Source organism: Marmota monax, unplaced genomic scaffold, assembly GCF_021218885.2.
Source record: "Marmota monax isolate L192 unplaced genomic scaffold, Marmota_monax_Labrador192_F-V1.1 WCK01_AAM20220418_F8-fsc00119, whole genome shotgun sequence".
NCBI classification, from domain to species: Eukaryota; Metazoa; Chordata; class Mammalia; order Rodentia; family Sciuridae; genus Marmota; species Marmota monax.
The window spans coordinates 5,902,687-5,925,024 of NW_026694771.1; the positions used below are offsets into that span (position 1 = coordinate 5,902,687).

At 40.2% G+C, this 22,338-nt stretch overlaps 2 protein-coding genes across 19 annotated transcripts in view; both read right to left on the reverse strand.

Moving 5' to 3' along the window:
* Phldb2 (pleckstrin homology like domain family B member 2) overlaps window positions 1–9,230 on the reverse strand; it is a 201,222-nt gene extending 191,992 nt beyond the window's left edge. For 4 of the 18 annotated variants that reach the window (XM_046425233.2, XM_046425231.2, XM_046425229.2 and 1 more), the window contains exon 1: window positions 8,958–9,201. The gene's annotated coding sequence lies outside the window, so the exon portion shown is untranslated. Of the gene's footprint in view, window positions 1–8,957 lie in introns of all 18 variants that reach the window. The other 14 variants (XM_058572887.1, XM_046425235.2, XM_046425232.2 and 11 more) reach the window with 8 other exon arrangements.
* Window positions 9,231–15,020: 5,790 nt separating this feature from the next.
* Plcxd2 (phosphatidylinositol specific phospholipase C X domain containing 2) overlaps window positions 15,021–22,338 on the reverse strand; it is a 48,210-nt gene continuing 40,892 nt past the window's right edge. The window contains exon 4 of the mRNA XM_046425237.2: window positions 15,021–20,956. Coding sequence (XP_046281193.1) covers window positions 20,797–20,956 — 160 coding nt within the window. The 3' untranslated portion in view covers window positions 15,021–20,796. The remainder of the gene's footprint in view (window positions 20,957–22,338) is intronic.

Sequence of the window (22,338 nt, forward strand, 5' to 3'; positions counted from 1 at the left end):
TTATTTCCACCTCAATCACAGCCAGACACTTGGAGTCCCCATGTACTTGAAGATTTATAACATGAAACCCTCCTCTGGTTAAAATGCTGCCTTCCTCCACTTTGGCCCAGTGGGCTGTGAAAAACTGGACTATGGGGAATAGTCGTGCATCTTCTGGAAAGCCTCTCCTGGATAAGCTGCCCTTTCCTTAACTGTCAGACAGGCAAGGGCTCAGATGGGAGATCCATGGAGTCTGACTTCCTCCACCATCAAGGGGCTGAGGGAAGGTTATAAATAACCATAGGAGCAGTCAGATAGTATTTTTAAAAAGTAAGAAAATAGAGTTCAACTTTACTTCATGTGCTTGTCTAGCACATGTGAGGCACTGGGTTCAACCTCCAGCACCACATAAAAACAAATAAGTAAATAAACAAAATAAAGGTATTAATAATAATAATAAAAGAAGCAATGTGCTCACTGATACTGCAGAAGAAGTTACAAGAAGACCAACTGATAGTTACCAGCCAAGAGAATGAATGGAATTGTCCCATATTTCAGCGCCTTGCTTATTTTTGTTGTTGCTTTTGTTTATTTTATTTGATGGGTGTGTGTTTTGAATGCATGGTGTCCCTCCAAAGTTCCTATGTTAATGCAGGTGTGTTTGGAGGTGAAATACTGGATTATGAGAGCTGTAATCTATTCAGTCCACCCAAGTTTGAATGGACTAATGGTGCTAGCTGTGGGCTAGTGGGGCTTGGCTGGAGGAAGTGGGTCACTGGGGGTATGCCCTGGAAGAGCTCATCTTCCCTGTGGCCCTTTCCAATCTTCTCCTTTCTCTCTCTGCTTCCTGGCTGCCACGAGCAGCTTCCCTCTGCTGGGTTTTTCCATGTTGTGCTGCTTCACCTTGGGCCAGAGGAATGGAGTCAGCCCATCATGGACTGAATCTCTGAAGCTGTGTGCCAAAATAAACTTTCCATCCTCTAAGTTGTTCTTGTCCAGGTATTTGGGTCACAGTGATGCAGACCTGGCTAACATAATGTAATGCATGGAAGCACTGAGGTCTGCATTTGAGCTCATTTGACATTGATGATGATTGTTGGAATTATGAGCCATTCTGATTCTCTGGCCTCATTAAGAGATAGTTAAATGGTTAAATGAGATGGTTAAATCTCAAGCCTATCCTCCTCCTATCCAGCTTTAATTGGCTGTATATGGGTAACTTTTGATGATCACTTGTTGATTTTGTGGTTTCTAAAATGTGACTAATCAAGATGGTTATGGACTGTGTCAACTGAGCATTGTTTACTGCGTTCCCTCCCCCAAGAGAAACCTAAGAAGAAGTCAATTAGATATGAGGAGTAGAATGAAAGCTGAAGAGTGGGAAGATTTAGTAAGATTGTTGGTGAGCACCACAGAAACTCACCTGAGGAAACCAGTCAATTCTTACTGAATTCACATTATGTCCCTTCGCCAGAAAATTATCAGATATCTCCCAATGCCAACAATTAATGTTCTTCTGGTTTTCTTCTTCAAAAAGGGACCAAAGTAAACTGTGAGGTAAATAACCTGGAAATGAGACAAAAGACCACTCATGCCTGGCTTCTTTCAGTGCTTTCTTGAATGGAGGTCCTTTGCCATCACTTGGGAGTGTGGATCCTCAGCATCTTACAGCTCCCTGGTCATAGGTTTGGGGTGAAAAAGTGAACCAGTGTGGGCCTGGATGCTAATTCATTGTCTTCATCAAAGTTTCTAGCCTGCTTTGGTGTTCAGTGCAATTAACAGTTTTCTTTGAACAGTACTGCCCTGGGCTGCCTTCTTCTACACAATGTCACAGTGAGCAAGCATAATTCTTTTTTTTTTATGTGGGGAAGTAGAGCAGAGAGGAGGTAACTAGCCCCAGAGGTAAAAATAAAAATAAAAAAGTATCAGTGCTTGGAATGGAATGTTATAATTCTGCCCATCATTCTGATGACCATTAATTTCTGCAGATTGTAAGAGAGAATTCAGTCTTTCCAAAGAAAACTGCCCTTTCAGTTCAGGGCCTCAGGGAAGATCTTTGATGCTGTCTCACTTCCTTGATGTGTCTTTGTGTCATTATAAATAGTCTTTCAAGGAGCTTACAAGAAAAGGCAAGAGCACAGGCACCCAGTTAACAACAGCCCAGTGAGTAACCCTGGGCAGGGCAGCTGGCTCAGGGAGGGGCAGGTGGGCAGGGATGGCCTCAGGATCCAGAGCTGACTTAAAGCTCTTCCACAGTGCTTGTCCACTGTTTTGTACTTAGGGAAAGCATGGATCTGTCTCTCATTCTTCTGCCTTCTGCTTATAATGTCATCTGCTCTCCCTTCCCCAAACACACACAGTTCCATCTGACTCACTGCCATGTTTCTATAACCTTGGGCAAGCCACATCACCTCTAAGAGCTTCTGTTTATTTATAAAAGCAGGATAACACTCATGACTGCCTGCTTGCTGGAGCTCTTGTTAGTGGCACACACGTGTGGCAAAGCTGAGTACCGATGCCAGGTTGCAGCTGGACAAAGGAAGCCAGATGTGGTCCTGCATTCTCCTGGCTGAGTGGCTCCTTCTCTACAAAGATAGATGTTTCCTAGCCTCTCCAATGTAGGATATCTCAAGGTTAAATACCTGGGATTTCTTGAGTTATTTTTCATTTCCCTCTGCCCTTAACTAGAAGATAGGGTTAATTGTCTAAGCATATTAAAAAGCACTTTCTGACCTCCGTTTCCCTAGTTTTTCATGGAATACCAAATATCAAAACTGGAGGAGACCTTATAGATGGTATACTCCCAACTCCTTGCCTCAGTATTGAAAATGAGAAAAATAGAGGTTGATAGAATGGAATTGACTTGCTTGTTGTTTTGTGATTAACCTGTAGTAGTGGCAGAATCAAACAAAAACAAAAACAAACAAACAACAACAACAAAAACCCCAAGGTCTCCAACTATGGAGCTATTCTGTTGCAGGACAGCAGAAGAGCAGACAGACTCTTAATGTTCCCTCCACACCTCTGGCTAATACATCCAGTCCAAAGTATTTTATAAAAATCATTTTCTCTGCTAAATTCACAGTTGATTATCAATCCATTACTACCTATAAATATTTAGCGGGACTCCATAATATCCAGGGTACTGTATTCATGGTTATAAGCTCACACACATACCCTCTTGCACACACATAAGACTTAAGAAGATTGGGGTTTGGCCTGTTTTGTAAGTGAAAAATGTTATCTCTGATGAGTGGATATATTATTTAGCACTGTTTTCACAGTGTCTCTCACACATCTGTAGAATGTGTATAGGATATTGTTACCAAATTGAGAATGACCCTTCCATAAAGTGTGATTATTCACTTTGAGGATGCAGATGAGTACACAACTGAAAGTCAGCCGTTGGCATAAAGCCTAAACATTGGCACAAACCCACAGAGAAAGACAATTGTAGAGTTGGCATGAAGATGCCTCTGTTGAGCTGCTTTATGTTCTTTTGGTTGGACAGCAAGTTACCAACACAAGCATATTCTATAACAATAGACTCTCATGGAGAAGCAAGATAAGATGAATTTTGGTAGAGAAAGGTTAGATTCTGGAAAGTGTGGGGACTGGTCTGCCTATGTTCAGAACTCCTAGCTAGGAAGTAGAGTTAAATTTTGTAAAATACATATTTGAAATGGAGGATGCTTCTCCTTGGAATTGGTATAATCAGATTGGGGTGCTGGTTGTCTTTGGGCCATAAAGAAACCTGCCATGTACTTATTTATTGCAAAATTTTCTCATTGGCCTCTGGGTTTTCTCTCCTCTTAAAGCCTGCTTATGTACTGATCACAAGTTTTCAGCAGCTTACCTTGGGAATCCTAATGAGATCACCATAAAAATGGGCTGTCACCCACAGAAGTACACATGAGCCCTGGCCAAATGCACACTACAAGGTTTATTTTAGAGAAATGCATCCTTGAAAACATCAGCCTGGTGATGACAAAAAAGAATTCTGCCTCGTTAGAGTTCTCTGCAGGAAATATATTTGATAATGTTTTGGCTTTGCAAGGGGAAAAAAATGGACTATGTGGGGGTTACCTCAGTGCATAGTGAAACTGTAATTCACAAGATTTGAGTCCTATTCTCCAAATACAGAGGTCTAATGTGAAAACAATCTCATTTTCCTTTTCCTTTCTGGGAACCCCTCCAAAGCATGGTGAATTGCCAGTTTTCTGTGACCTCCAGTCCCCTTTACTGCTCCCACAGGAAAATTGACCTTGGGACTGTGGAGAGGAGGAAACCCTGTTCAAGTGGATGTAGGGCAGAAGTTTCATTCTCTGTTTGTTCATTCCCCCCAAATCTGGGTTCTCCTATACCACAATCTATAGAACCACCAAGGTCCCAGAAATGAGGGCAAAATATATAATAAAGATACACGTTAATCCCAAGCAAGGGCATGGACAAGAAAACACGGGATGGAGACTCAGGCAGACGGTCAGGAACAATTCCTCATGAAGTTTTAGGAATAAGGAAACACTTGATCTCCAGATGCACAGGTGACACAGGACTCCCAAGAGCCTCAGAACATCTTAGGACCTAAATAGAATTTATAGGGCACAGGAATCCCTCCTTAACTATAGCCGGTTCTCCACCTCATAACAGATTCTTACTTGGTGCAAGACTTTCTTAGGTTCCCAACTGTTTGACCCATGAGACATTCATCTGATTATTGTGTTAACCAAACAGAGCATGTATGTGCACAGGGAGGCTCTGACCCCTTCCCATGAATACTATCCTATATGCACACAACAGATCAGAGGACAGTGGCTTCTTACCTTTCTCCTAACATGAACTCCTTTGATATTTTGCCCATGGGCACATGGGCTTCAAGGATTTTGGCCTTTAAGGCAGATTTTATTAAGTAACAATTAACGTCTTCATTTTTATTACTCTGAGAAAATCTAATTGAGAGTAACAGCATTACCACCCTGACCTGATAGAATTCTAGCCAAAAGCAAAGAAATTGCTGTTTGAGTAGGTCTCTAAAGCCTGAGAACAGGCTGTGTAGTCATTTGGTATTTTTAATTTATGAAAACAGCTTCTGGGCTCCATTTTTGCCATTTGTAGGCCTTAAGAATCCAGAGAACTTCTTGTGTATTAGAAAAAAAGAGCAAAGAATTACAAGTGCCCTAGACCTACAGAATTTGTAAGCTGAGTGAAACAGAGAGGCTCTCAGAGCTGTTGTCTCAGGTTTCTTATCTGAAAGGATATCACTTAGAAATGTACTCATCTCACAGCGCTGTCAAGAAGATTAAATAAAGCAATGAATGTACTAGAAAGTTTTGAAAGATTTGGCTTTCTCCCAGGCAAATTTCACTACTGAAATCAACTTTTAAAAATATTGTGAAATAAATGAAAAAAAATGTTTCCTTTATATTACTATCAATCCAACAATGTTTATGAACCAGGAGATAAGAACAATTATCTCTAGAACTTCAGAAAGGGATGAAAACGTGGACCCATGGGCAATTGTTATGGGGTGCGGGGGTGTGCACATGTGTGGGTGTTTTGTGGTTACTTTCCTAGAGGAGAGGAAAACACCATGGTACTAAGTTTTATAACTGTACAGGGTCAGGAACATCTGGTGGAGATGGAAATGAGAAGGAAATGTATACTCTGAGTATCTAAGCAAATACTTTAGGAAGGACTCCTTATGTTTTATACTCAGAATGCAGACAGTGTAAACACTGGATTGAGCATATTTTCCAGAGCAGAGCACTAAAGAATGTGGGCTGTCTCATCAGCCAGATACCAACTCAGATTTCACCTTACCTTACTAACTCTGTGACCTGGATAAATTATATAGTGTTTTAAAAATGGGACTCAAATAAAAATGTGTAGATACACAGGCAGCAGATCAGTTCCGGGTTATAATAAGCCCATGATCAAGGCGGAATGTTGATATGGGTCCTTAAGTTCCAGCTTCAGCACTTTCTCTTCTCCTGGGGGTTTAGTGATAGAATGACGGCACATGAGTACAGTTCATGTAGGGTCAGTTGATTAGGAAGGGTACTGGTGAATGTGGTGATGCAATTCCCATTTGGAAGGCCTTTGCTATCACATTGCTGAGGTATGTGTGAAGCAGGTCAGTAAAAAGAAAAAACTCTGTTCAAAGATGTTCAGCGGACCATATCTCACTGTGGCATTTCTTTATCTTGCTCTTGTAAATGCCTAGGGATTGTAGCTACTTTGGAATTTCTACCAGGTGGCTATTGAAATTTTTAGGCTATATCTGAACACAAAGGAGCCTGAGGATGGGGGTGGGAGGGGCCTGTTGCCGCAGATTACCCATTTACAGCTTAAATGATACCGACACATTGAACTCCCAAACAATGTGGGTCTGTTTGTGTTGCAGATACCTAGAGACTTGATATGATGGACTATTGATGGTTCCTCTTGCTTTTAAGTCAAATCTGTTGTATTTAGATTAGTGGATCTTAGTTGAGGTGCATGAGATAGTAAATTCTTGAGTTACCAGAGAAGGACTGGGATGGGTTCATTTATTTCTCTGGAAATGTTTCTGGTGTTGTACTTCAGTTGGGGCTTATGAGTTTGAGTCCATGCAATAGAAAGGAACAGAGGTCTAGCCTGAATATTAGCTGGATTTATTTAGGAAATATCCAGGATCGGGAAGACTATAGTGACTGCAGCTGTTAGAAACAATTCCTTTTTCTCTCCACCTGTACCTCCTGGTACCTCCCCTCATGGAAGGTCCAGTCTAGTTTAACCCTGGCCTTTTGGTTATAGTGGCAGCAAACTGGCCTCAGGCATGGTATCCTCAGGCAAGGTCCAGTGCAGAACCTGTTAATCAGCTTTGTTTACCTTAGTGACCCTCCCATTTTTGCTCCTCCATGTGTTAAATTCTATGACCCTATAGGACAGGCAATCTGTTGGAAACAAGGCAGAGCTGAGTAGAATTCTGGTTAAGCCTCTAACTGCACAATGTTTATTTATTTATTTGTTTATTTTTTGTTGTACCAGTGATTGAACCTAAGGGCGCTTAACCACTGAACCACCTCCCCAGACTTTTTTATTTTTTATTTTGAGACCGGGTCTCAATGGGTTGCTTTACAGCCTGGCTAAGTAGCTGAGGCTGATGTCAAACATTTGATCCATCTGCCTCAGCCTCCCAAGCTGCTTGGATTACAGGTGTGCACCACTGTGCCCAGATAACTGCATGATCTTGAGCAAATTAATTGACTTCTGTGTTCTAACTTCCCAACATATAAAAGGAATAACAATGTCTATCAGATCCAGTCAGTCTCAAGAATAATCTCTCTCTTTCTAATATCCAACACATATTAAGTGGAAAGAAAAGTTGGATATACTCTCAGGGTCTTCCAAGGTATTTTTGGCTATGAGCCAGATGCTGCATAGAAAGGAGAGGTCAGTACTGTGTGTCTGTCCCTGAGGCAACCTACAATACCAGGAGAAAATCTGCCCAAAGCATTCAAATGTTCTGAGACCCTTCACCTTCTTTAAATCTGCCTCCATCAATTCTGTTATCGTGGAGCACGTGCTAGGTAACACCCACACACACATTTAACATTTTACAGGGCTTAATATTTTCATGGAATTCACAGTTTTCCAAAATTCTCTACAACATTCCTGGGAGATAGTCCGGATGTACCCCAGATCGCATGTGACTGCAATGGCTTCAGTTCCTGAATCTAATGTAACTGCTACAACCACTAAAATTTCTAGGAACCTCTCCCAAGTGAATTCACTTCAGTTCCACAAATGATTGACCAAACTGCTGTCAAATGATACCTTGTCTCATTCATGGCCCACCCCATTCCCTAAAAGGAGTTTAGAAAAATAGGGCCTCCTATCACTGGGCTCCTAAGTAATAAGAACCAGAAAACCATTCCATGAACCTGACAAGTCAATGTGGTGACAATATGACCACATTTCTGCAATTAGAGGAGTTATATTCAGACCTGAAGAATATTATTTTTGTGTTCATTAAAAACACTATTTCCAGAATGTATAGGGTTGAAAGGGAAATTTCCATTTTTATGATTACTTCATAACCTTCTTCTCCCTCAAGAATCACTTACTACCTTGTTCCATGTAGTACAGACCTCCAGTAATGGGGGGGATGCTCTCTCCAAAGCTCTTGTGCTTGAGGTGATATCAGGTACCAGATTTGTGCATGAACCTTGCTCATGTTTATTAATCATTGAGCTAGGAGGGTCCTTGCGGTGCTTACTACTCTAGGTAGGATAAAAACTTACCTGGTCAGAAGAGAATATGGATCACATGTTTGAAGAAAGCTGTCTTCTGCTACATATGTCTAGTCTGTTTAGGGACTTGGACAAGGACCTCAGTGGTCCTCCACTAAAGGTAGGAAATAGCTTTGTGTCAGTAAATCATTGACGTGGCTGCCTGCATGTGATAAGCTTAGGTAAACAGGCTTGATTCTGCTCCAGTAATTTCAGGACTTTTAACTCCCTAGGTTCCAAAGCAGAAAAATGCACATGGCTTTCCTGGAGATTCTATCACTTGAGTCCAACAGACTTCTGAACAGACAGTATGTTCCTCAGAAATACATGCATACTGTCCTCACTGGTATATCTTGTAAGTAGAAAGAATTCATGCAATCAGAATTCTGGAAGAGAGCCATTTCTGTGGATCCACCATCCATGGAAAAATTTCAATATATCCTAAATATGATTTTGTATATCGAAAGATAAAAAGTAACCTCCCAACTTTTTGAAATTTGTAGAACACCAACCACATTCAGGGGAGAGAGAAGATGGAAAGAAATATAGCCTAATTTCCAGAATCTGCTGACAGACAGATGATTAAATTCTCCTGATACACAAGCTCAGCCAGCCTATCTCCTTCAGTAGATCATTGCCAGAGACTCTCCAGTTACAAGGCTAAACAAGGTACTTCTTTTGTAAATGAGCAGACAAATCACCTACCTTGGTTGCTGCTTTTCAATCCAGATTCTCCTCTAGCTTTCCTCTTGACTCAGCAGTGGTGATCCACAGCTATTCCAACCTGGAGAGTACGGGACCTTAGGAAGAAACATCAACACAGCCTTGGACTCTTCCCCAAGCAAGGCGCTCACCACCACTTACTTCTCGCTCTGTCTGGCTCCTGCAGGCAGTGGCCACAGGCAGCAGCTTGCTTGCAGTCAGGTATGTTGACAGATGTGAAGGAGGGAGTCTGCGCTGGTTTCAGCTGCCGGCCCAGCCAATCATTACACACCAGCCAAGTTCCTAGTCCTGCTCAAATCTGACCAGAAAGCTGAGAGTCACAATCAGAGAGCAGGACTAATCAGGGCAGGAAGCAGAGACTGATAGCTACTGACTGACTATCCAGCAAAGTGGTTGCCTTGAAACTGGATCTGTCAACTGGACAAGAAGCCCTAACAATAATTTACACAAGAGATGAAAATTTTATTCCCTTATATTTTAGCAGTCTCAGAAGGGAATTTGGAGGTCACTTTATCAAATCTCCCATTTAATAATAAAGTTTCTTTGGTTTAATTCATATCTGATGAGAACCACTTAGCAGTTCTTTGACTAAATACGGTTGCATTTATTGAGTAGATTATATATTACATATTTCATATGTAGGACCACAAATCCTCAGGATAACCTTGGGCTTTTATTCTTATTTTTTGATTGAGGGAACAGGGACTCAAAGGGGTGATGGTCATACAACTACTAGATACTGACACTGGGCTAGAACTCAGGGCTGCTTTAACACCAGTGCCTGCAACAGTGAACTTTCGAGCATGTTCAGTGGTAGGTTGAATAATAGCTACCCAAAGATGAGCATGATCAAGATGACTTCCAGAACCTGTGAATGTTACTTTACATGGTAGAAGTGACTTTGTAGATGTGATTAAGTTAAGGATCTTGAGATGGGAGATTATCCTGGATTATTCAGTTTTGTCCTTATAAGAGGGTAAGAATCAGAGACAATGTGGTGACAAAAGCTGAGTCAGAGATTGAAAATGCTTCAGTGCTAGCTTGTAAGATGGAAGAAGGGACCACAAGACCACAAGACAAAGAATGCCAATAGACTCTAGACACTGAAAAATCAAGGAAATGGATTGTCTAGGACTTTCAGAAGGAGCAAGCTCTGATGACTCATTTTAGATTTCTGACTCCAGACTGCAAGGTAATTGATTTCTGCTGTTGTGAGTTATCAAGTTTGTAGTGGTTTGTTACAGCAACAATAGGTAACTAATACACACTCTCTCAGAAATAGTCTTCATGGTGGTGAACACACTATCTCACTTAGTATTCATTCCACATAAAGACGCTCATATTAAGCCAAGCTCCACATTACTGAAATGGCAACTTGTTGCCCTACTTCTTCACTGCACATAATGCACTTAGGGAGGCAGTTGGAAATGGTGGGGAATGACACTGAACAGGAACTCAGAGTCTAGATTCTAGATTCTAGTCTCAGCTCTGCCTTAGTGTAGGATGGCCTTATGCCTTAGCCTAAGCAACTCCATTTTAAAACTCTAGTTTGAAACCTGAAGTCTCACCAGGCACACCTACAGAGCCCTCCAGTATGGCCCTTAGGCACAAACAAGTCACTTCTCCCCATCCTGACAAGCTCACAGTAAAGTCTCTGTCATGTTGTCCTTGCCCAATAAGGGGGAAAGGCAAGGAAATCAGGTTAGGGACCATCAGACCTTATGTTGTAACCCCAGGGCAAATGACGTCACTGAGAAATCCAGTGGCAGCTGATAGTGATTGAAAGGGTGGTCAGAAGCCCCAAAAGTTAGTATAAATGTTAGAGCAAATGAACAGATATTCAGCCAGCCGACACTGATGCACACAAGCCTGAGAGCCTGATGAGGACCCAGAATGACATCCCAACTCTTCTCATCTGCCCAATCCTCTGTGTTGTTCTCAGGCTCTCAAACTCTACAGCAGCCTCTTGACTCTGGTGAGAAAAGGACTTCTCCCTATGACCCTGTTCTCAGTCAGCTGTCAGCTCCACCCCAGGAGAAGCCTGCCTTGGTTCCTGACCTGATCCCCATGGTCTGAGTGAGTGTGCATCTGCTAGATTTAGAGCCTAAGGCTTGAGAATTTTGATCTGACCTTTGAGCTTATCATGCAGAGGAAATGTCTGTCATGAACCTGTTGTGATTAAGTGTGTTTACCGTGTTTAGAATTAATCTAGAATCGTTTGCTGTGAATTGATTATGTCTATTGCAGTGCCTAGCATCAAGGATTGTCATTTTATTGATTAAGAACCTATAGAGTGAAATTGTATTGAGTGATTTGAGTGAATAAAGCATTGAAAAGGGCAGAAGCGTGTGGACATTTTTATTTCTCCCCCCTCAACTGCGTAAGTGGCACCTTTTGCCCATCACGACACTTAGCCAGTCAGTTCTTTATGGGCGTTCAGATTTTTCTCCTTTAATGGTAGTGCCTAGCACAAATGTTCTTTGATCCTCTCTACATCTAAAGTCATAAAACTTTAAAATTGTAGTCATGTAACAATTTGAATATATTTGAAGATATTCTTGTCACTTTTCTCCCACATTTTCCTGTTCCAACACCCCCCATTTCTCATGTAACATGACCTCTGGACCCTTACCTCCCTCAGTTGCTCTCCTCTGGAAAAGCTCCATTTCACTTCGAAATTTGGTGCTCAGATCTGCTTTTGATGTCATTCCTGAGCCATTCTTGCTTCCCTTGCTCTTTGCACACACTCTCTTATAAGATTCCACCTAACTATTCCTTGGGAGTGTTTGGATTTGGCTTAGTCTTTTCTTCTTATCTTGTCTTGCCTGGCCTTACCTCTTAAAAGAAAGCACCTATAGTGAACAAATCCATATGTCTTAATTTTTTTTTTAAGTCGGAAGGACCAAGTCTATCCAGCATACCTTAAATTAACCATTGTTTCTTGCTTAAATGATAATTCATAGACACATGAAAGAGAGTGGTTTAAAACAATTTAGGATCACAAATTTCTCTAAGAAATTCAATGAAAACTATAGAAAGCTATAGAAAGCTATACACATGTTTTTTGAGTGTACACCATATAAGATTTTCTGCATCATTTCAAGGCATGCTAGCTGACCTGAAGCACTACTCTGTGCATTCTACACTCACAAGGTCGTTGCTTAGTGGAAGCTTTTCAAAAATCAGTCTAACACTTTCTTCTTACACTTCATGGAGGTCCTAAAAACGAGACTCACTGGGCCTGGATTGAATGAACTCCCAGTAAGAATCAGGGCAGGAACGTCTTTAGGCCAAAAAGCAGCTAAGTTCTTAGGTTAAACAAAGAACAGCTTTCAGTGGCCTCCTTCTACACTAAGAGCTTTGCTTCTTAGGACCTTTCTCTGCAGGATAAATCCTGTTCTTTAGATGCTTGGCCCCTTAGATTAAAGCCATCTGACTGCCTAAGACTTCTCTCAATCACATGATGCTACTGGACAGAGGCTGACACTTCTGTGTCCTCCCAACCACCCCATGCTATCCCCAAACACTGCCCAGCTGTGAAAACACCCTGGTCTGACTTGTGCTTTTGTTTTTTGACACTTGTCCAAGCCTTCCTGGGTGAGGTTTGAGGCACATGAGCTTTGTCCACTGTCCCTCCCTTGCAACCTCCCACCCTCTCTGAAAATGAAAGGCTTCATGTCTTAAAAATAATAACACTCCTTTGGTCATAGTGAGCAGATTTGCAGAGGGGTAAACAAAAACATACTGCTGATCAGGAAGAATTCCTTTGGAGGAAAAAAAAACCACAACAAAATCTAGGACATTCAGGCATCCTAACATCAGGGATTCACAGAAAAGGAATCACTTTCTAAGCTGAAGAACTGGAGTTTGCTCTCTGGTATTCCATGTTTACCCAGAATAGCCATCTGTGGATAGTCTCCAAGAACTTGATTTCTCTAGTTTAAATTCCTCCATAGGACATGGAGATTATCTGAGCATGGACTTCTGCCAAAAACATGAAGAAAGTTCCCTTATGAAAGAGAGAGATGACTTTCTATCTCAAGTAGTAGCCTATTTGTATATTTAGTGAGTACAGATGTTTAGAAAGACAACAACCAAACCCAGTTGTAGGCAAAAATGTGTGGCTGAACCAAGGGTACCCCTCCCCCGCAAAATGAGAAGGATCACAAATTTAGGCCATTCCTATAGCTTCTTCATAGTGCACTCATTAAAAATCTTAAATTCATTTTGAAAGGGAATTTTATATCACTACTGAAAACCCAGGACCACTTGCTACAAAGAGAAGATAACCACAAAATAAATACAATATAAACAAATAATACTAAATGTTAGGTATTATTACCTTTCTCTGTGGAATGATAAATAGGATAGACAAGTTTCATCACTAAATTAAGACTTCCTTCCTAACTAATCAGGATTGATTAAATGATTAGTGATCTTGATGCCTAATGTTAAAGATGTGGCCATTTCCACCTCATAAATATCACCAGTGGCATGAATTCCACTTTCTGAGCAATGCATATTTAGTCCAGAAATGTCCTGCCTAACTGAAAACCAAAGTATATTTTTTTCATTGACTCCTCCTGAGATAATATCCTAAGAAATTAGAACTCTAGGGATTGGGTCTAGACTTGTCTATTATGAGCATTTCAGATTAGGAAGCTTCCAGAAGTGGGAACCCCCAATAGATACATCATAAGACATTGTCTCCAGAGACTTCCTTATATATGGTCCAGCTTTTTGCCCCTGACTACCACCCTTTCTCACCTATTGAGAGAGAGAGAGAGAGAGAGAGAGAGAGAGAGAGAGAGAGAATATGACCCAGTCTAAGCACCTAGCATCCTCTAGTTGCCTTGACCTTCTGCTACACAGCCCCTGTAAATATGCCACACAAAGAATTTTCAATACATTTCTCTTCCACCATCCAAATCTAGCTACTTTATCTCTCATTGATTAGTTCCTGCTAAATCATTCAATGAACACAAAGGTTAGAATGTGATACAGTTGGAATAGGAATCTGGGTCTGGTGCATGTTTATAACTTTGTAGTAATCTGATAAATCAATCTGTGATTAGATATTGAAGACTTCCTACATAATGCAAGAGCTCCATTATCATAGCAGCAATGTATCAATCACAGTGTATGTTGGGAAATTGAGGTAGGACAGCAATATCTCTGCAATTACACCACACAGGTTATACCTACTTTGCTTATGTTTGGACCCAACCATATCTACATCAAAATATATACTATTTTAGTGGCTTACTACTAAAAACTAAATTGGAATCACTGAATGTGGTGCTTATTAAAACCAACCAGAGGACATTGAGGTAGAGTTACTAAACAATAAATACAGGCAGAAAATTCTGACTGTGACTATGTTCTAAATTGCTATGAACTTAAACACATGTATCATTACTCCTAATTACCTGTTCCAACATTCAACCATATCAAATAAATGATTACATAGAATTAATTGAATCTCTGTTAAATCCATAGAAAGGACATTCACAATAATCCATTATTTTTTGTAAGAGATAAGGCAAAATAAAAAAAATCACTGAAATTTAGTGCATTTAGATATTCTGTAAAAAATAATTAGGAATGAGAAAACTGTGGGACATTGCAACATAAATTGAAGGTCCACTTTTATTTACTCATCGTGTGCACAAATCATCTCTGAATTGCTCTACTTCTGGGCATCCAGGAATCACTCAGTTTAATGTGCAACAGAGAAGGCAGTAGCATGATAATATGGATGTCAATAAGAACTGGTCTAAACTAGTACAAGTAACTGAAGTGCTTTAAGGACAAAGCTTGGAAAAGCATGGATGATGTGGTTATGTACATATTTCACACACTGCTCATCTTGGGAATTGTGGGCATATTTAGCTAATCCCAATAAATTCTAGGCAGAGCTGAAAGGATGTTCATCTAATATTTGCATAATAAGCTATTTTACTGACACTGAGTCTGTAGTTCTTTAAAACAACATTAGGAGTGGATCCAATAATACAATGTTCATTAAAACAAAGGAAATGTGACTGTCAAAGTTTCGATGTTTTAATATTTATTATTAGTTATAAGCCTATTTATGTCATTCAAACCAAGTACAAGGAAACATCATGTCATAATACGCCTTGACATTTTTTTTTTCACAGTTAAAATGAGGTATTTTGGCTTTACAATGTTCTAGGTTGAATTACACAGTTTAATCAAGGTAACAAGAAGAGATATATTTGAACAATTATTTCCTAGAGGGAAAAAAGCCAAGTGAATGTGTATGAATAAGATAATTAAGCCATAAAACACATTTCAGAGTATCAAGGAGCATATATGCAAAATTTTTAATCCTAAAGCCTTAAAATTGGTACAATTTATTATTATTTTTAACTTAACATGCACTGTAGTGTAAAACAATAGAGGAGAAAATATAATATCTATTAGAGCATTTATCAGATCCATAAATTATCTGAATTGATCAAGACTTATTTTCACCTTGACAATTTCTGTATTTTTTAATTGCTGATTCAGTGAGGTTAAGTATTATAGTTGGCATATACACAATACAAATAATGCATACACAATCTGTGTTTAACACTTACTAATATTGGGGTGTAAATTAGTAAGTATAATAGCAGCAAGGAATCTTTCTAGAATAGGTTCTAAGATTTGTCATGTTGGTACTAGAGATTCATAACTGAAGTGTTATTAGTGCTATAAACTAATAACAATGTAAAATTTCAAATGTACAGAACTACCAAAGATCTATATTTGCCTTTTCAAAGTGCTCTGCTTTTTATTAAGCTTAAAGCTTGTGAGCAAGCCTGTGCTATTTGAACTAAGTGTTGGTCCCAAGTTCTGGACTGAAATCAAGTATCATTCTAATGACTGGCTAGGGCTGGGGGACAAAATTATGCACTGAAAATAATTAAGAAGAAAAACCCCACTGTGATAGAGTGTGCTGGTCATCACTATATATATGTATGTGCCTTTTGCCAGCATCCTGTAATGAAGAGTGATTGGCAGGTGATGGAGGATGCCCAGAAGACAAGAGGACAAAGTGGTATTCTATGAAGAAGAGAGGAAGGTATCACACAGAAAAGTGCCTCCAGCCTGCTGATGAAATTGCCTCAACAGACTGTGGAATTGAACTACCAGAAAAGGGAAGGGAAATATTTTATCTAAATCATTTGATTTAGAAATGAGTTTGAAAAGTCCTAAGTAGAACAAGTTTTGTTGAAGATGCTAAAACACTATATCTAAAACAGGATAGCATTATCTCAGAGTATTTTTTTACAATATCTAAGACTGTGCTATTTTAAGAAAATCAATAGCATTTTGTAGTGTGTACTTCCAAGCTAGGGCTAGTTCAGAAATACAGTGCTGTTGGTGTGCTGTTTCTAGCAGGAAGCTGGAATCCAAAGGTTAAGGAGGTAAGGTGTCTCTTGGGGGCAGTAAAGAGCTGATCAGAATCCTCTGGAATTAAGGGTAAAGTTTCCAGGTAATCCTCTTATCATTTAATCACTTCACTCCTGTGTTTCCCAGGGCAACATTTTTGAGTGACAAAGCTATGGTGGCAAATAGGATCCAGCCTGCAACAGAGAATCAAAATATACTGGAAAGTGAGTGGAATTTCAATGGGTAACCGTATTCTTCTGTGCCATATCAAATTTCCTCTTGGCCTAACAAGACTATTTAGAGAAATAGAAATATATTGAGAAAGCCCACCTCTCGGAAACCCATAAGCATGTTGGAAGGTTTTTTGAGCCCTACATATTTCATTACACATAATACAGAAGGTGCCATTCCTGATCAAGTTCTGTCAACCTACACCACACTTTTTTTTAGGACGTGAGCCCACGTTGGATTCTTTATACACATGCATAGAAAAAAGAATTACCACAACTGTACATCCCCTGAGTATAAGGCATTTGATCTAAACATAGGGATCTTATATTTTCAAGAACCAGTAACCAAGGTTTTCCAAACACTCATCACTAGGTAGCAGACTGCATCTTTATTACAGATGAAAGAACTAGGGACAATTTTGCACAGGGTTGCTTGCTCAGCTAAGGGAGTGGAGTCTTATGGCAGTGTCCCATTCATTAGCCAATTCTGTTTCCCAGAACCTAACAGACAATGAAGAACACTACAAAACTTCCCCTCTGGCAGGAATGCAATCTGCAATAGCCTGATTTTGTGTAAGCCCTTTTTCTTCCTAAGAAAGGTGCTCTAGTACATTGTCCTCTTGGACAGAAACGTAATTTTTTATGTGAATATGAGGTCATGCAAGAAGAAACTATAAAATAGTTAAGATATATCATCACCTGGGCTCAGATCTTGTGCTTTTCTTTGCATTTATTTAAAACTTGGATTTGAACTGTGGCTTAACCTCAAAAATTCAGGGCTCTGGACTCAGCACTAAGGAAAATGACTAAACAGTTATTATTGAGTCAAATGCAGCAGATATAAAAAAATCTTGCATGACCCTCTTTCATCTGCCATTAACAAAAAACTTTAATCCTCAATAACTTATCATTTTATTCCATCAATCCTATCTTGACCTCTCTCTCCAGTCTTTAGAATATCTTCTCTTTCCATGACACCACATGGTACCTCTAATAAGCTGAAAGTCCAAGCCTTTAAAACACTATTTTCACTGATTTGAAATCTGTGATGGTCCCTTTGCCACAAAATCATGGAAATGTGATGGTGTTGGAATGGTTGATGGAGCTCATGAAAAAAACAGTTATATTTCTGAGTAAACAGGACCCCAAATTTTGTGAGATTAATTCCTCATTGGCTTAATCAAGTAGCTGTTTAGCTGATCTTGAAGTTAAGTCTGAGCAAGTGTGAGAGTCTTTGTTTGATCTTGTTTTGATCACTCAGAACTTGTGAGAACAAGTGATGGGGATGGATCACCATTTTTATGGTTGCAGAATAAGTCATTGACCTAAAGTCTACTTTCTCTCTGTGCCATGTGCCGGAGTTCTCCTGCGTAACCTCATGATCAAGGAACAGAATGCACACATTTTTTTTTTTTTTTTGCAATAAAGTGTCCCTTTTTCTGGGGGCAGAGATTCGAGTATTTACTAAGAGAAAATCCTCCTTCCTCCCAGAACTCTAGTGCAGAGTTGCAAAATTCAAGCAAGGCTGGCAACCCAGAGCAGCATGGAGGAGCAAAAGCCAGCAGGGGCTCATGCAGAGCTAGGCTTTGTACATGAAACCTTAGGATTTTTCTGTTCTTCTGTGTCATGCTCCATGATTTTTCTCTTAGCATGCAAACACCAAGATGCATTTAAATGTCACAATTCAAGAGAAGTGCAACTATATATTTAAAAATGAAGAAAGAACATCAAGTAAACATTTTACTGGACAGTCAGCAGCCATTGGGTGTTGCTCACCTCCTGTGCAGATACCTGTCAAAACACCTGGCCTCATAGCACCAGGCACCTGGACAAAGCTGAGGCTCAAATAAAACAGAGCAGAATAATTCTCCTCTTGCCTCCTTATCTCTTTGTCAAGTACCACAGGGTTAAGAGAGGAAAAATGATCGGGTCCTTAGCAAATGACCAAGAATTAAAAACCAAACCAAAATGGAGCAATAAAAACAAAAATAAAACCCTGAGGTTAAGCTAGGGATTTCAGAGCCAGTCATTAGACTTCAACAGCAGAACTGAGGGAAAATTTAGAAAGTGAGGACACCCACCTTCTTAGGCCCTACAGAATTTGACAATACTATCCCAGAAACCTCTTCAGGGAAGAGTTCAAATACAAGAACAGGGAAAGTTAAACCAGATTTTCCCATAGGCATTCCTGCTGTGATCTTCTTGAGCTTAAGCTGCTTTACAGAAAGTGAAGGCTGGAAGACCAATAGATGGGGGGACGTAGGTGCTGTTGGTAGCTCACCTAAGCTATCCCCCAATACAGGCAATGTGCAAAAAATCTGTCTGTGAAATCAAAGGACAGAAATGGGAAACTGCTGGAAGAAGAGTCCAGCAATCTTTATAAATGCCCACATCCATTCGGGATTCCAGGTTTATATTTTCTCTTTAAAAATCCCAAAACTGACACTTCCTTAGGGATCTCATCAATATAACAGGGCTGAGGGACATCAAAGTGAGTGCATCCTGAGGCCCAGTTTTATTTCTGGCTTCTTTCTTTCCAGCTTTCTGCTGGAGGGTCTACTCAAGGACTGAGAGTTCTTCATGACCCATTCCATCTTCTATCCCTGTGTGTGGTTCCACAGTGGTTCTTGGATCTGGATCACATCTACACATCCACATTGTCCTCAGCAGGTTTGGAGGAGCCAGGACACCTGCCGCAGAATCCAAGTTCACTCACAGACCTGAGATGCACAGTCCTGGTAAGGGGAGGAAGGCTGTGGCAGCGTCTGTTCTGGGCAAGGAAAGGTCAGTTATCTCCTGTGTGAGTGCTCTTGAGGTCAGAAGCACTGCAGATACTTACTCTATAAATAAATAATGAATAAATAAATAAATAAATAAACAAACCAAAACACAAGAGGGCTCTTTAGAGATAAGCACCTCTTATCAGTTAAAAAAAAAATCCCCTCTTGAGTTTCAAAGCCCTCATGCAGTAGTGATAAGTAGGCTCAGAACAACCTGCAGAAAGTAGAGCAATCCAGACAAGCACTGGAAAAGTCCCAACACTGGTTATTTCTCACTTGATGACACACAAGTCATCCTAAAGGTCCTCGAGGTAGTCTTGTTTTCCAGGAGTTTTAGAATGGCTCCAAACCCACTTGGAGCTTCCTCCTTTAATGCCATTGCACTCTCCCATGCATCCTGCGTCAGCCTCCATGGTGTCATGGACAAAGTGCCTTCTACTTGGCACTGTATGCCACTGTGCAGGTCTCAGTCATAAGCAGACAACAATGAAATGCAATTCCAAGGTCTGGCTTGAAGACCCCAATCCAAAGAGGACTTTGCCAAAATGATGCAGGTGTTCACTCGGCAGTTATTTTAGAAAACTACTAGAGAATTAAATCAAAGAAAGATGGCATGCAGCAAACATGCATGTCTATCTCTTGGAGGGCCCTGTACCGAAAAGATCTCCCATTGTTGTTCCTTCCCTTTTAAGAAGGGGCCCCCCACCTAATAGAAAGGAATCAATGCTTTAAAACTAGAAAACATTTCTGATATCAAGGGCAGTATGCACTGTTTAACTGAAGAATTCAGGTGACCAGTTACCAACACAAGGTATGCATAAACAGCATGTAGATGAGACACCTTGGTGACAAACAGGTCTTATTCCCCCAGGGAAGTAGTAGAGACTTTCAACAACCCTGGAGAGAACTGATGCTTGGCTTCCTGTCCTCCCAGAACAGAACCTCAAGTTGAAGTTAGAGCCAGCCACAGGGCAGTCCAAACCTGCAATGAGTCATCCTTTGGACCAGGAATACCTTTCTGGCTTAGCCTTCTCACTGGCTCAAACACAAGACCCTGGAAACCAATAGAGAACTGGATCAATTGAGGGATACTCCATATTCCAATGGACTGGAGACCCTATTTCCATATTCCATTCACTACCACAAGTCACTGGGGAGATTCTGACCTTGAGCACATGAAACATGCTTTCTTCCCTTGGACTTAAGCTTTTTAAAAGTCTCATTTGGGAAAAATGCAACTGAAGGCCCTGTAATATTATCCCAATGGCCCTGTGAGGAAGGAAAAGAAAAAAAGAAGCCCTCCTCCTCTTACTCTCTTCACTACCACTGCCCAGGGGCCATCCCAACAGGAAATTCTTCAAAGAATTCTACCCTGGATCAACAACTTCAACCCTAGGTTAAATAAACAAATCAGCATTTAGCCAAAGCTCTGTCCTCCTGCAGAAGGTCATTCAACTCAATGACGGTTGTGGCAAAGTCCACCAGGTCCACGAAGTCAGACGTGATGATGTTGACACCCATGGCACCAGGCTTCTGAGTTTTCACCCAGTCCAGGATGGCAGGAAGATTCCTACATAGAGGAAAGTGTTGGGAGAAGAGAGGAAAGACCCGAGAGTTTAGAAGGACTTCTCTAGAAAAGGAAACACAACATTTCCATCAATATAACAAAAGTATGTTAATAAAGCACAAGCCCCCAGGGCTAAGTCCATTTAAGCTTATATCTCCAGCAAGGATGAAGCTGTCTCTAATCCATCAGAAAATTAAATTTTCCAGGGTTTCTTTGATAGAAGAGGAGATTATTTGTCCCAAGCATCAAAGGGATACCCATGTCAACAGGACCTTGAAACATTAAGCTCAAGAGTCTAATTATTGCTGGGTTCTTTGATTTTTTATTATAACAAAAATTTCAAACATATGCAACATTGAAAGAATTTTACAGTAAGTAAATATATCCACCACCCATAATTTACCACTAAAATTTTTCTATACTTGCCTGCCACCTACCTATTCATCAACCAACACTATCCTTCCATCAATCCAGCTGTTTTTCACATAATTGAATGCAAACATTTATACACATCCCCTAAATGTTTCAGCAAAAATATGATTAAATAGGAGTCTCCATGTGTTTCTAGTTTTCTTGAAATAAAGATTACATCCAATAAAATGTGCACATCTTAAGTGTGCACTTGCTGAGTTTTGACAACCATATATAAATGACCCAAACTCATAACTCTATAGAGCATTACCAACACTCCAGAAAGTTCTCACATGCCCTTTCCCAGTCAATTCCTGCTTCATTCCCTCAGAGGCAACAACTTGTATTGATTTTTTTCCATTATAGATGATATTTACCTATTCTAAACTTCATGTTAACCATACAATGTATATTCTTTTGTATGAGCTTCTTTTATTCAGCATAATGGTATTCAAACTCATCCATGGCATTGCATGGATCTCTATTTTTTTTTTTATTTTGTGGGTTTTTTTTTTTTTTTCACCAGGGATTGAACTCAGGGCACTCAACCACTGAGCCACATCCACATCCCAAGCCCTATTCTGTATTTTATTCAGAGACAGGGTCTCACTAAGTTGCTTAGCACCTCACTGTTGCTGAGGCTGACTTTGAACCCTCGATCCTCCTGCCTCAGCCTCCTGAGCTGCTGGGATTACAGGCATGCGCCACCATGCATGGAGGAATCTGTATTTTTTATTTCTTAAATACTGCATACTATTTCACATAATGAATATAACACAGTTTGTCCATTTTTCTATTGACGAATACACGAGCTGTTTCCAATTTTTAGTTGTTATGAATAAAACTGTTATGGGAATTCTTCTATAAGGCTTTTTATGGACATTTGTTTTCATTTCTCTCAGTTAAATACCAAGGCATGGGATTACTGTATTATAAGGCTTGTTTACATTTAGCATTATGAGAAACTATAAGAC